Source organism: Megalopta genalis, chromosome 12, assembly GCF_051020955.1.
Source record: "Megalopta genalis isolate 19385.01 chromosome 12, iyMegGena1_principal, whole genome shotgun sequence".
Taxonomy (NCBI): Eukaryota; Metazoa; Arthropoda; class Insecta; order Hymenoptera; family Halictidae; genus Megalopta; species Megalopta genalis.
Genome location: NC_135024.1, coordinates 7,634,606 through 7,649,182, shown reverse-complemented (window position 1 = coordinate 7,649,182; position 14,577 = coordinate 7,634,606). Strand labels below are relative to the sequence as shown.

The following is a 14,577-nucleotide window of genomic DNA, read 5'->3' as shown; positions in this document are numbered from 1 at the left end:
GAAACATTCGTCCGATGATTATTCGACTGCGGATTTTATATTGTTGCATTCGAAGAATTTGAGACCGGATACTAAATTTTTCACGAAATTGAATCAATTTAACCCTTTGCCTTACTTTGACGAATCCGACTCGTCGTCAAAATTTTTAGTAATAATAATATTCTGTCCTTTAAAATTGGAATAAAATTAATAATCTCTTGTCATCAATATTCAAGCATTCAAGTAAATTTAGGCACGCAATAAGCATCAATTTTCTTTCCCTTCTAAGAAATTATTGCAATCGAAAAGTTTCTAATAGCAGTAACTGCGAAGAAAATGGTACGCCAAGAGATTATTTAATGAAACTGAAACACGAAAACGAAAATTGATCATAGCGGACGGTGTTTCAACTCTTTCGCATTCTAATTATCCTAGTACAATTCAATTTGTTCGAACATACCACAATAAAAACGAGTTTCGAAGACTAATCAAAAATTAGTGTCACCCATATGCGACCGTCGAAGCACTCAACGTGTTAAAGGTATTGCGTATAATTGCATATAAATAAATATATAAATAAATTACACATAATTTTCATTCTTCACAAAAATCCGCAGTTTAGCGATTGCCGTTTTCATAACATAGATGACGATAAAATCTGATGATGAATATTACGATGCAGCGTTAAGTTGCAAACAATATTTAAACAGAAACGATGCAAGCAATAATTACCATCACGTAAGTAAAATTCTGTAATCGTGGATCGTTCGAATCGCAAAACAAAAGTCATCATGTGACTGCAGAGCGACGAGCACAAATTGATTTCTCCTGATTCGGACTCGAGCATCGAAATTCCCCGTCCGGCGTTGCATTCGTCCGATATGTCTGCTTGATCGGAACGTTTTCGTCAACGTCGGATCTATTACACGATCGCTGAAAAATCGTTTCCAACATGTTAACACGATACGTAACCTCGTTCGTCTCCAACCTTCTCGTCAGAAGTCCAAGGTGAGCTACTCGAACGCGACACTTTCTCTCGTATCAGTCTAGGCAACGCCTTGTTTGGAGCCTATTTTGTTTCCCATTACCTTCGATAAATAAAAACCGGATCCGTTGCATTCCCGTAGAATTTTACGGGAAATCGAGCTCCGCCAGTTTCATGACACGACGGTGGCGCGGCAGAAGAAAAAGAAGAGCGGCGGTTGGTTTTCGAGGAGTAAAAAGCCGGAAGGGCCGAAAATAATCAAGCCTTATGATTGGTAACTGTATCCTTGAAAATAGGATAGAGAGCGATTCAGAATAACCGAACATCTTTCCGAACGAGTCGCGATTCGTTATCTTCGATTTATGTTGCGCACTTTGAATTTGACGAATTTTTACGAGAACATAATATCTTAATGATCTTTTATTTCACGATCGCAGCGCTGACTCACCGAAACCGATTACCGATCCTCGGTGCAAAGTCGCGGTTGTGGTTGGCGGCGCCGATGGTTTCGGTTACGCTGCGGCCGATCATCTTTTATGCAGAGGCGCACGAGTTAGCATTTTTCGTTTTACATAGTTTTCTGGATGAACAACCTCGCTCGTGTCGCGTTTAAGTGAACAGAAATCGTTTCCCGCCGAAATACACCGACGTGCAAAGGGATCGCAAATTCGTTGATCATCAGTATTCAAGTTTCGCTAGAACTTCGCGAAACAAGATCGTAGGACGATGCATCCGGATTCGTATTGAAACCTGATAGCCTCGACTTTTACAATCCCGAGCTTATCTTCTTATAGAGAATATAATCGTATTTAGTTAGTTAGCAGGAAAGTGAAGATACTGTTGAATAGAATCAAATGATTCTGCGAACATAGAACGAAGCTTTTTCAGACTGAAATCTTTATGGAGTTTGAAGATTGAAGCTTCTCTTTTGCAATGACCTCTCAAAATTTAAGGTACAATTTTTTTCTCGTCCTTTTTTTGTTGCACTTTAAATATACAGTGAATATGTTAAGTCTTTTTTCACAGAGAAAAGTATCTTTGCTTCCTGCTTTCTACACGAGATAAACAAGTTTTCAGAGAAAAATGAAACGAAAATACGAAAGCGATTTGACGATTTAGTAAACAGATCGTTGCACGATCTTCCTTCGCGAAGTCTTCACAGTCTAAATGTTCGCAATTTAATGACAATTCAACTTTGCATGCCGGCGTGATCGCGTGCAAGATTCATAATCAAGTCATTGAAACACCGCAGAGTGTCGTGATAACGGACAATGATGTCGACGAAGGCAATTTCGCGGCGCAGAGGCTCTGCGAATCTTATGGAAAAGATCGAGTACAGTTTATGGAGTGTCACATTCAAAGTCCCTGCCAATTCGAAGGTTTGACAGATTTTGTAATCTCTATATCTATTAAACGTTTAATAGATAAAAAAAAAGTGATCTCAGACATAAGCAGCAGAATTACGTTCAAAGCAATTAACAATTTTGCAGCAACATTGAGTCAGGCGCGTGTCAGATACAAAGATATAAACATTATTTTCAACGATCTCGATAAAGATTGGCCTCTGACATCGAACGATGCGGGAAAGGAGGAGGTGCGTAACAGGTCATTAGACTTCAGTAACGAGAATACTTTCGATATCTTTCAGGGAAACGGGAATTCGAAAAACAATAGAAAACACGAAGGAACGTTAACTTGTCAGGCGAACGGCGGAAAATTAGCGACGTATTAATTTATCACGGCGATAAATGATTTTCAGAACAACACAGCCAAGATGATGCGAGTGGAGATGAAAATTCTGCGGAAGGAAGGCGGCGGTTCCGGTGGAGTGATCGTGAACTGCGCGAGCATTTTTGGGTTCATGGGGTGGCCCGAGGACCCATATCCCATTTATTGCAGAAAGGAACCCGTGATCGAAGTGATGAAAGACTTCGTGGTACATTTAATAAAATAATTGCATTTGCAATGTTCTCGTCGCAAACAATTCTCCGCCGTAAGAGTATCTTTAATGGCCACGACATTTATTTCTCTCTGCTCGACTGTTTATTTTTCTGATCACGCAGAAAGATACCGAGATGGATCAGACTGGAATACGTCTGGTAACTCTGTGCCCATCGACCAAATACTTCAGCGAAATAGGGTTGCCATATTTCCCGGAAACCATCCCTAACAATCGAATCCCCGGTGTGCCACCTTGCATACCGACCACGTGAGTAGATATCCACGACAGACAAGTATCATTCGCAGACGTGTGAAGTTTTAAAAACGGAAATCGTGGACAGGAAACGTCAAATAGGCCCAGCGTTGAGCTATGTGCTAGCGTGGGCGCAAAATGACAGCGTCTGGCTAGTAGAACCAGCGAGCAGCGTCCACGAAAATCCTCGATTGATTCATTTTCCGGCGAAGGAAGGCGAGAAAATCGATCCAACAATTTACGAGAAATCGGTAAAGTTCATTCCTATTTCGAATAGCAATAAATTGGATCGATTTGAGATCGTACATCGAAGATACAAGTCTCTAACTTGAACGATATCGATGAAATTCGCTCGAAATTTTCGCTATTATTTTAACACTGAATTGATCGAGTTACAACATAGATCGTCTTGTAATAAATACAAGCATATTTCTATCGGATTATATGGATAATTTATAAATTGCAGCCTTGCGGTAAGGTCACGCCACCGCCATGTGTTGAATTCTCCAAAATCGATCGGTCGAAAGCTTGCCCCAAAATAACAACAATCTGCAAAAAATAAGTTTCATAAAAGAAATAAATCTCTCTCAGCGAAAGCTATGTACGCGTGAGGGTCGAATGTATCGTTATAAAAATTGATATAAATAAATTCGGTATATTCGATAAAATGATTTGTCCATTTTATTAACTGCTGTAATTTAATTTAATTTGAAAATACCAGATCACTAACATCTGTTACAGCACCATCTTAATGATTTATTAACCATCTTGTATTACTCGAAAATAATGATTAAATATGATGATTATGTATAAAATTCATTTAATATTAATAATAAATTAAACTGCTACGAAAGTGAGGTTATATAGAAAAAAAATTTTGGAAGACCGGGATTTTGCAAGGTAAAGGAGAAAAAAAGAAGCGTTTCGTCCCGAATCTGCTAGCGGACTCGTCAGTAAGGCAACCTAGCAGACTCTGCCTTGTACGCAGGCTATGTCATAGGCGGAAAACGCTCAATATAGCGATCTATAAGATTGCCCCTTTAGACAGGTGAATCGGAATTTTGATGTTCCTATTCACCCGCTATTGTGCGCTAGACACATACCCTCCTCCCTCGGGGGGTGCCACGCAAAATCGCAATCCACTCTGAGAACAGAACAGGGAGATTGTGGTTCATTCCTCCCCCTAAGGGGGTAAGGGTGGGGGAACAGAAAGCCCACCCATGTTTCGTCCTGGAATCTGCTGGAGGACTCGTCAGCAAGGCTACCCAGCAGACCCTGCCTTAGACACGGGCTTGGTTCCTTGTGCGAAGAAGTGGTATATATACTAATCGACCACGCACGAAGACTTGCGAGAATAAGATCAAGTAATCGGCCCTCTGGTAGCTGTAGGCCAGTTAGGTACAGAGTGGATTTTTCAGGCCGGTCGGCTCATCGTTAGACATTTATGGTAACTTCGCGAAGTGGTATTACACACAGCTGCAACAGATTTGAGATCCCTCAAGAATCCTAAGTCTGTGCTTGTGCTCCAAATAAAATTAAACGTTTGTAGAAAAAATAAAGTATATACGATATTCGGTGTCAGCTAACACGCCCATATTCGCCAGTTGTTGATAACAGTGGCAACGATATCGAGACCCTTACCTTATGGTCTCAAATACCTCGAACAGAAAAACCATAAGACGTGTGCCGTCTGGGATCGCATGCAGTGATGGGCACTATTGCAATAAAATGTTATCCGAATAATTATTCAAATAAAATTTTTATTTTATTTATAAATACAGGGTGTCCCAAAAATGTCTCGCATTACGGAAATGCGGGGTAGCTGAGATCATTCTAAGTAAGTTCTTTCTTTGCGAAAATGCAATCTGCGGCTTTGTTTACGAGTTATTAACGAAAAACGCCGACCAATGAGAGGCGATGGCGCGAACCACAACGTGGTCAATCGATCGAGTGCCATGTGCTCCTGCCACTGAGTTTGACAGCTGAAGGAGGACTCTGTGCCTTGTTCAAATCAATGAACAAGTCACGGAGCATGAACTTTCGATACCTTTTTTTTTACCACGTGGCAGTGATAATTTTAAGAAAAACGCTGTTCATCCTTATTTCAGAATGTCTGAAGAATATTTACTAATTTTTCGGCCCCGAAATAATAAGTACGACAGCTGTTTTAATTTTCTGGTGTGCATGACACCTCGTGTGTGCCATATGAAATTTGTATGCAAGGTGTACGGTGAAGATTAACAAAGTTTGTAAATGATATTTTAATTTAAATAATTCCGTGTCCGAACAGAACTCAACGAATGATTCGCAAAGCTGATTTAATAATAAATAATCGCGTTAAGGGACGTAAAGGATTTGTTTATTAGAGAAATATGAAAAATATTATCAACAAGAAACTCACCCATTTAGTTGAGGATGCATTTGCTGACTCATACACACTGACCTCGTACAACGTACAGCTGATCTCAGGTCGATGACCGCAACATTCGAGGGATACTCTCAGAGGAACCTCTGGTATGGTTATTTACGAAGTTCATTTACACTGCAGTCACCGAACACTGCTCACTTAATTAATCACTGATAATTCCAATCACTTGTGGATATTACGAAAGATCACTGAGACTCGTTTGCGGATAATCGTTTATTCGACGCGTTTGTTCTGTAGTCGACGTTTCACTGCCGAAAAAGCCAGGCCTCGGCCGTGTATCCTTGTCGATCATCGTTCGGCCGTCCGAGAAAAAGACACCCGATACCATTTTCCTCGAACGGCCGATAATTACGTTCTAAGAGATATGCAAGATATGCAGAGACGTAAACTGCGACCGACTCGCTGTCACCGACGGTATCATCCGTTATCCGTTACCCGTTACCCGTCATCCCTTATCCGTTACCCCGTTACGGGGGAACTGGTAACGGAGTAACGGATGACGGGTAACGGGCAACGGATAACAGGGAAAGGGTAACAGCGAACGGGTCACTGGTAACGGGGTAACGGGTAAGGAAGGAACGGGTAACGGATAACGGATGACTGGTAACGGGGTAACGGGTAAGGGAAGAACGGGTAACGGATGACTGGTAACGGGGTAAGGGATAACGGTTGACTGGTAACGGGTCACTGGTAACGGGTAACGGAAGAACGGGGATGTCCTACAATTTTTATTTCAAAATGCAGCTGAATAAATATTTATCGACTGCTCGCAGTAGCATATTTATAATTTGAACCATTGTCATATAAAGAATCTGTAATTCTTCGTTTCGATTGAATTCGTAGCTCTAGTGTTAAAATGGAAGAGAAATGGCGGAAGGGATAAACGTGATTATCGCAAATACAAGATTATGTGGGCGATTAAATTGTTTACGAGCTTACTGTTCCGTAATTTGTTGCAGCAGAACATTTTGGGATAGATTCGTTTATAAATAAGAAAAGCGTAAGTGAGAGCGTAATTCTGGAACTTCTGGAACTTTCCTGGAAATTCTGGAACTTCTGGAACTTTTTTGGAAATTCTGGAACTACTGGAACTTCTGGAAATTCTGAAACCTTTCTAGAACCTTTCTGGAACTTTTCTGGAACCTTTCTTGAAATTTTTGTAACGTCTCCAAAATGACAGAATTTTAAGTTCCTGATCTGTGTATTTAAAGTATTTTAGTAAATGCTATATCATATTGTTAAATTCATCCAATTGTCACACTATAACCTTATGAAACACGATATGATTTCAATATTTATATATATATACTTTTAGTAAAGTATATATATATACTTTTATTCTCCAAAAGCGAATGGCAAAGACAAGCAAGAACAGGAAGTTCCACTGATCAGGATAAATAATTCTTATTTTGACAATTTCAAAGGAAGAGTAAAACTTGTATTCATTTTTATTGCTTAAGATCTTAGTATCAGTTTTAGTAGAATCGTTCCTATTGTTCATCGTATTGATTCCAGAAAAGTTGCGCAAAAGTTCCAGAAAAGTTCCAGCAATTTATTTCCTACTTACGCGATAAAAGAGGATCTTCGAAGAAACCAAAAATAAGTGAACGAAGTTAAAGGTGGGGGTGGGCTCCACAGCATTCAATGCGTCAAAATAAACGCAGGCAGAAGATTTCAATATTTCCTTACACATAATTATGCTAGTTTAAAAATCGACATTTTTTCACGATTCAGTGTTTCTTTAAGCGTGTTTCTTCAAGTGTTTCGTTAGCATGCCAAGGACTAAAGATGACTAACGAGTTTGAAGAATGACAAAACTGAATTCATTTAATCCGTTCATCACGTTTATTGCGTATGTATCCAATCATCTCCTACGAAAGAATCCTTTTAACTTCAATTTTCAAAATAAATGTTTAAATGAAAAATGCAAGACCATTCGTTTTGTCCAACACTGGTCGTCGTGTGGACTGTTCGCGCAGAGAAATTCGTGAGAGGTGGCCCGTTGAGAGGAACAAAACGAGACCTGTAAATGTACGTAGCTTAAAGAACATGCGCAGAAAATTTCTGTCAACAGCGCGAAGGAATCCTTTCGACCTCCGGAACATCCGAGTGTCGCGTCGACGGCGCGTGTTCAATCGATTCGCTCGATTTCCAATCCGAGCGCATCGAGATTTGAAACGCGCACCGGTAACTCAATAAATCGACAGAAATAAACGGCCTCCCGGAGCGTGTTGCAGCTACCTCGTGCCCGAATTTTTTCGCGAACCCGATCCTGTTTACCCACGGATCCGCGGTCACATTATCCGTCAGATATCCGCGAGACATTCAATCCCGTACGACTGATTCTCGATTTCTCGGGTTTCATCGGCGACCGGGGCCACCGTGATCCTCGCTCTAGGAATATATTCGCGAACGAGCCTCCCGCGAGAACGGTCGCGAAAGTCGCTACAAATCCACGTTTCTCTCCGACGGGCATTATCCTGATTTCCATCGATCAGTCATGTCGAATATCGAGGGTAAAGTCGCGCTCATCACCGGCGGAGCGAACGGGATCGGCTTCTCCACGGCTCGCAAACTCCTTCGAAACGGAGCGAAGGTACCAACAATCCCTTGAACGCTCATACGCCAGACCTTCTCTGACGAACTTTTCAATCGTTTACAATTTTATTTATTGACTTTATCCAACACATTTTTTAATGTAAGGGTGACTGGTATCGAAAGTAGCAATTTGACTTTGGACTAACAGCATACAAGTACTATTACGTTTACAGGAAAAAGTTTTATGTAGAAATGTTATCTCAATATCTGACATTGTTTTTAACCATGGTATTTTCCATTTGCAACAAATAATGTTTACGTTATCAAGAAAAAATGAAGACCGTGTTATAGTAACATATTTACACAATATTCTTCTTAAATCAAATTATTTATTAAACTCTATTGCAAATAATAAGTGAAATAACCACGTTTACATAATAAAAATGAATGCATATCTTCGTAACTGCGACAAACAATATGTTTGACGCGTTCGTCTTTGTAATGGCAGTAATAGCAAATGCAGTAGCAATTTGAATAGAAACGTGCATTAAACTGACTTAACTATGTTTATGTACACTACAAGGTTCTGAATGACGTCGATTTATTGATGAGGAATATGTTAATGACTGATGTAACAGAACAGGAATAAAATATCAAGAAAAAGAAACGCAGTAGACAACATCATCGCAATACAAATTCAATTAATTTTGATGATTTTAAAGGAACATTGACTGGCGTCTATTAAAGTATAATTTCCATTTCCCAACACAATAGCATTTCGCTAGGATTATTTATAACATTGAAGAAAGCGTGATATAGTTATAAACAGCGTAAACTGTGAAAGCATAATTTCGTTATTAAGTTTAGATATGTAGTATGAAAGTGAGAATGCCGGAGAGGCGCTATCTTCGACGATTAAAAGCTTTTAATATGTAATCAATTATGTTTTCAGGCGGTGGCTCTGTTGGATCTGAGCGATTCAGGTGGCGAAAGCGCGGCCGCCGATCTAAACAATGAGTTCGTGAAAGATTGTGCGATTTTCGTCGCCTGCGACGTCTCCAAGAGCGATGAACTCAAAGGTATTTATAGTTCTATTGTATCGTGAAAAGGCAATTCGCGAAATTTCTCTTTTTATTTGATTTTCGACTGAATCCGTATTTTTCGCGAAGTCGTGCGTGCACATTGGTGTGGTTCGATTTTCTATAGTTCGCAGTCTTCCTAAATTATGATACTTGCTGAGAAAATTGTGTGTGTAAAATTCGGAAGCATTCTGCATCTGTATTTAATGAAAAATCAAACTTACAAATTTTGTATATACAATATTTTTAGAAGCAACGCGTACATCTCATTATTATTCATCTAACAAATTGTCGTTTAGTTAAGAAAAGAAATTTAATAAAATGATTAAAATGTTTAAAAGATTGCTTCCCGCAAATACCACTTTCTTACTGTGAGTGTTACAAAGTAGAGTGGTAAGACCAAAAACAATGTTTGACCCTTATAACTAAGAAGCCATAAACGTTTTGACGATTAGGTTGTGGCCGGTGCATGTCGCGTAATTTTTTAATAATGTTTTAAATAGTAGGTACAGTAAATTTTTCTTAATAAGTTCTCCTAATTTACGCTCAGATTGTACATAAAAATGGACAATTTGAGAAGAGGAGATATTATAGAGATAGAGGAGATAGATTATTCGAACCTTGCGACTCGTTTTTATAGTTACCGATCGCCAACAATTATAAAAACGAGCCGCAAGGCTCGAATAATCGTATCTCCTCTTCCCAAATTGTCCACTTTTGTGCACAATCTGAGCGTCAATTGGGGAAAATTTACTGTTAGATCCGCGAGCAACGTAAACAACTATTTTTAACGATTGCGAGAATAAACATAGTTAACAGATTATTTACTAGCGCAAGTTATCTTACTCCACTGAAATGGAGTTTTAGTTACTCGTGATAGGAGCATGGTGCGATAACACATCGCGATAGGTCCCATAAAAACAGAAAGAAATGATACCGACGTTGGGAGAAACATATTACATTATTTTTACGATTCATCGTGTTTCGTAATTGGTGCAATCTTTTTAGCTGTCACGAAATATTTTGTTTCTCGCAGAGGCGTTCAAGAAAGTGATCGAGGCATACGAGACTTTAGACATCGTCGCAAACATTGCAGGCATTATGGATGACGCAGATTGGGAGATTATGGTCGATGTTAATTACGTAAGCTTTACCTCCTCATAATCAGCATCGTCGTGTAATATGACAGCACTATAAATGACTGTAAACAAGAAAGACATCCGAAGATAGTGTCTCTTATCTTGACTTTTATCTTTTCTCTTTTATGAAATGAAAAAAGATACATAATTCGACGTGATTTGTTTGTCTCGAACAGAAAGGGGTCGTGCACAGCACTGTCTTGGCCTTGCACACCATGGGCAAGTACAAGGGTGGCAATGGCGGCATCATAGTGAACATGTCCTCCGTGGCTGGACTCGATGGGATCCCAATTGCACCGATCTATGGTGGAACGCAATACGCGATCGTCGGATTCACTCAATCATTGGCGGTGCGAATTAATAGTCCGATAAACAAATTGCTCCGAGACAACAAATAAATTTCTACCTTATTAAGTACATTTAGTATTTTACTATCGCTACGATCGCGAGATGAAAGCCTAGATTATCAAAATTGATAATCATTATTATCAAATCATTTGAATAACTATCGCATCAAAATACTGCGGATCTTCGCAAATTTATGGCATCTCATACATGAAATACAAAACACATTTGTATTGCTAGAAAGCATCACATTTTTAGCTTAGCTTTATTACAATGAATCTCCTGATCAACGATAAAGATTTGTTTCTTAATTTTCTGAGAAGTGGTCTAATGGGTTTAGAAAAAGTACCTAAAAAATTTGTCCGGAAAGATTGATCGATGAAGTTATGAATGTTACTAAGCAACGCCAATTGTACAGTTCTAAGAATATCTGCCAAATTTTGCCAATGTAGGGAAAACGTTAAAAATATTATTGTGTTTAAGCGTTAGACGCTGATCCGACAATTTCATTTGATATATTTTATAATATTCGACAGCACTATTACGATAAGACTGGTATACGCATGCTGACGATATGCCCCGGACTCACGACCACGGCTATGGCGGCCAGATTTATGGCGACCAAAGAACATGCCATGGATCTTCTCGATGAAGAAACAGCGGCCTTAGCGATGGCGCATATGCAGAAACAACCGTAAGTAGAAAAAAAAATCTGATTCTTGTTATCCCAATCGAACAATGTAATTTATTACGTGTCACGGAGCTGGGTGAAATGTTTGTCTTTTTCGAAAGCAAACGAATACGATAAAGAAATTTTTATTCGAGCAGCATCATAGAATTTGAGATTCTGTTATCTGTTTAAAATATTGACAGAGCCTTGAATACGATCAATGTTGTTCAGAGTCTTTAATTTTACAGCTAACGTTCGCAGAATTAATTGATTACGGCCTCGATTTTTGTTTTAAAAAAGCGATGTATCTGGAATGCTTATTTCGAGTTGAATCTTTAATTTTCTATATTTAGATCTCCGAAGAGATGAGAGCCGCGTTTACAAGACATTTCAATCTCGCAGATGCTGACAGGGAAAATCGTATTTATTCCCTTGCACTATAATTTCTTTCACGGCTTCGTTGATTAGCACTCCTTTGTTATTAATAGATTGCTACACGAAAACAAGTTTTAATTTTTTCGTATGTCTAGATTAATTACAATTGCTAATTAACAGTAATAGGGACATTAAATTTCAAGTCGATGTCGAAGAAATGATTGACATCTGGTTTCGATAGATTATTTTCGAAATCTGCTTATGCAGAGTCATCTCTGACACGATGTACATAGTTAATGATGCCGTCATCGACGAATCTGTTGGCAGGCCGGAGCATGTGGCGAGCGCCATAATTCAATTAATCGAGAACGGGAAGAACGGCGCGATTTTCGTCAGCGAGAACAATCAACCCCCGTTCGCTGTCGAAGTGCCCAGTTACGCCACACTGAAGATCCCCGTTTAATTGTCAAAGGGAATTTTAAACTGTTCTTACACAATTAACACAATATTAGAAATTTTTGAGCACCGTTAATTCTCTTCACATTTTTCAACCTCAATTCGGCACGCAACGAATTCACGAACAATCCGAATCGTAACTAACAAACTATCATTCCGTATATTTTATCTGGCCGTAGTCAGTACTGCTCAATCATGAAAAACGAATTTCAGATATTTTGCAAAACCCTTGCAAAGGATACAATACATAATAAATAAAGGCGAAAGTAAAAACGATAAAGGCACGCTTTCTACTGATAATATTATGTAACATAAAGTTTTCGCGTTGTTATCGTTGAGACGTATAGAGTCGTATAATTTTTTAGAAGAAATTATCAATAGAGTTGGTCAAAAATTAAATCGAAGACTGACGATTAATTTGTGGCTCCCTTATCGGAGTATTTATTTTTACAATATTCTCTGATATCCAAACATTCTATTATCTAATCATTGTATCATTTACATACATTATCAACTAATATAAAACTTGTTGATAAAGTGAAATTTTTAAATAACAGAATGTTCTGGTATCAGAATATTACAGCAATAAAAACGTTCAGATAAGAGAGGCGCTACTGTACTACTGTAAATGATTAACTGTTAATCGTACTTAGCGATTAAAATATTACTATTAGTCGTTAATCGCAGTCACCGATTAAATTTATTTCAATTGTTAACCACAATTAGCGACTAAACTAGAAAAATTGTTAATTGGTATTACTGGCCAACAGTTGTAATTCAATAGTTAATTGCGATGAAAGATTAAAGATTTCATTTGAATAGCGGAAAACGTAATTGATTAAATATTACATGCTGAATGCTCTTCAAATGTATTCAAATTATTATGTCATGATTATATATCATTTAAATAAGAAAATGTCATTAATATATTATAACTTAAAAGTTTCTTAGCATAACGAGTAATAAAAAAGGTTGTACTGTTACATTTGCATTATTTCAATCATTGGCTTCACGCGTTCACGGATTAAAAGATATGTAAGTGTGCTATCTTGAATTTTTTCCTATGAAATTGTGGTAGATTAACATTCATGAATGCAGTAAATTCTCCCTAATTGACGTTCAGATTATATAAAAAAATGGACAATTAGGAAAGAAGAGATACGATTATCCGAGCCTTGCGACTCGTTTTTATAGTTACCGTTTACCAACAACTATGAAAACGAGCCACGAGGCTCGAATAATCGTATTTCCTCCTCCCAAATTGTTCATTTTTCTGCACAATCTGAGGGTCAATTAGGGAGAATTTACTGTACTGTGTAAACATTACGATGCGATACGGCAACCATATTTAAACATAGCATACTTTCTCATATTTATATTTTTCCAAAAAATGATGCCTACACGTGTCTTCGATAAATATCGCGTGAAAAAATATGCACTCCACTATAAAACTATTTATAAGATCTGTGACTAGAAATCGAAGAAAACGCTGTTGGGAAATTTGATTTTCAGTCATTCATAAATGTTATTGATTACATCGTACAGGAGATTCTTAGACAATTCTAGAAACTACGCGAGGTTGCGATTCCTAGAACTTACTTAGACAAGAAATGAAAGCAAGTTGCTCCATTTCATTGCTCCATTCGGCAAAAGTATAAAACAATTATGATCTTTTCACGAAAGCAGAAGATGAAGAGCAATTATTCTCGTGGTTCGTCTCTACGGTAAAAAAATTTATTCTATTAAGTAGAAAATAAAATGCCACGTAGAAGCAAGTAAAGTGAATCAGATAGAAAAGTGCAAAAAAGTGTTTTCATTGATGCAAGTGTTGCTTTATATAAAAACAGAGTCGTTGTGCAATGCATGAATATTTATGTTGAAAATTGTTATGAAACAGTAAATGTTCCAGTTTTATCATAATAACCTCTTTATCATAACCTATGTTTGATCTCCGGATCTCAACAACATAGAATATTCGATGTTTCATACTTGCACAATACGTTTATGCAAATGGAAGGCAATTCAATAACACAGAAGAATTAAAAACTTCTATTTTAATTAAATGGAAATCATTAAATCAAAGTGTTAAACTATACAAATCACTATCAAAAGGACTGATAGAACTTGCAAGAAACAAAGATGATAGTGAAACACATTACTAATACGTAAACAAAAATGTCTCAGTTGCAGACATGATGGAAAACAAAGCCTGGAAAATAATATAATCCTGGAAAATTCCAGTTCGCAACACACAGGATTAGTGATGCGTGGCCACTTATTATGTCAGAATGAGATAAAAAGTGTCGTCGATTATTTGTTGAAACCTTTGGTCGAAAGAGGCAAAAGAGTATTTAAAAATAAATATTTATCGTTCATTTCTCGTTTACTT

The 14,577-nt window shown here is 37.9% G+C and overlaps 2 protein-coding genes across 2 annotated transcripts; both read left to right on the top strand.

Annotated features, from left to right (window-relative positions):
* Positions 1-765: 765 nt before the first annotated feature.
* Positions 766-3,826, top strand: LOC117217419 (3-hydroxyacyl-CoA dehydrogenase type-2). The gene is made up of 9 exons (XM_033465005.2): positions 766-987; positions 1,107-1,238; positions 1,402-1,516; positions 2,217-2,343; positions 2,455-2,558; positions 2,724-2,900; positions 3,028-3,173; positions 3,247-3,409; positions 3,625-3,826. The coding sequence occupies exons 1-9, from the start codon at positions 932-934 to the stop codon at positions 3,718-3,720; spliced, it is 1,116 nt and encodes a 371-aa protein (XP_033320896.2). The 5' UTR covers positions 766-931; the 3' UTR covers positions 3,721-3,826.
* Positions 3,827-7,993: 4,167 nt separating this feature from the next.
* On the top strand, positions 7,994-13,171 carry LOC143260391 (15-hydroxyprostaglandin dehydrogenase [NAD(+)]-like). Its single transcript, XM_076525518.1, has 6 exons — positions 7,994-8,182; positions 9,077-9,203; positions 10,240-10,346; positions 10,519-10,692; positions 11,224-11,381; positions 12,060-13,171. Exons 1-6 carry the CDS (start codon positions 8,087-8,089, stop codon positions 12,193-12,195), a joined length of 798 nt encoding a protein of 265 aa, XP_076381633.1. The 5' UTR covers positions 7,994-8,086; the 3' UTR covers positions 12,196-13,171.
* Positions 13,172-14,577: the final 1,406 nt, after the last annotated feature.

Bases quoted from the DNA above. Each gene is read 5' to 3' on its own strand.
- LOC117217419 (XM_033465005.2), top strand. From the start codon at position 932: ATGTTAACACGATACGTAACCTCGTTCGTCTCCAACCTTCTCGTCAGA. The intron at 1,239-1,401 runs GTAACTGTATCC...TCACGATCGCAG, and splicing joins ATAATCAAGCCTTATGATTG to CGCTGACTCACCGAAACCGA. The intron at 2,344-2,454 runs GTTTGACAGATT...ACAATTTTGCAG, and splicing joins AAGTCCCTGCCAATTCGAAG to CAACATTGAGTCAGGCGCGT.
- LOC143260391 (XM_076525518.1), top strand. From the start codon at position 8,087: ATGTCGAATATCGAGGGTAAAGTCGCGCTCATCACCGGCGGAGCGAAC. The intron at 10,347-10,518 runs GTAAGCTTTACC...TGTCTCGAACAG, and splicing joins TTATGGTCGATGTTAATTAC to AAAGGGGTCGTGCACAGCAC. The intron at 10,693-11,223 runs GTGCGAATTAAT...AATATTCGACAG, and splicing joins GATTCACTCAATCATTGGCG to CACTATTACGATAAGACTGG.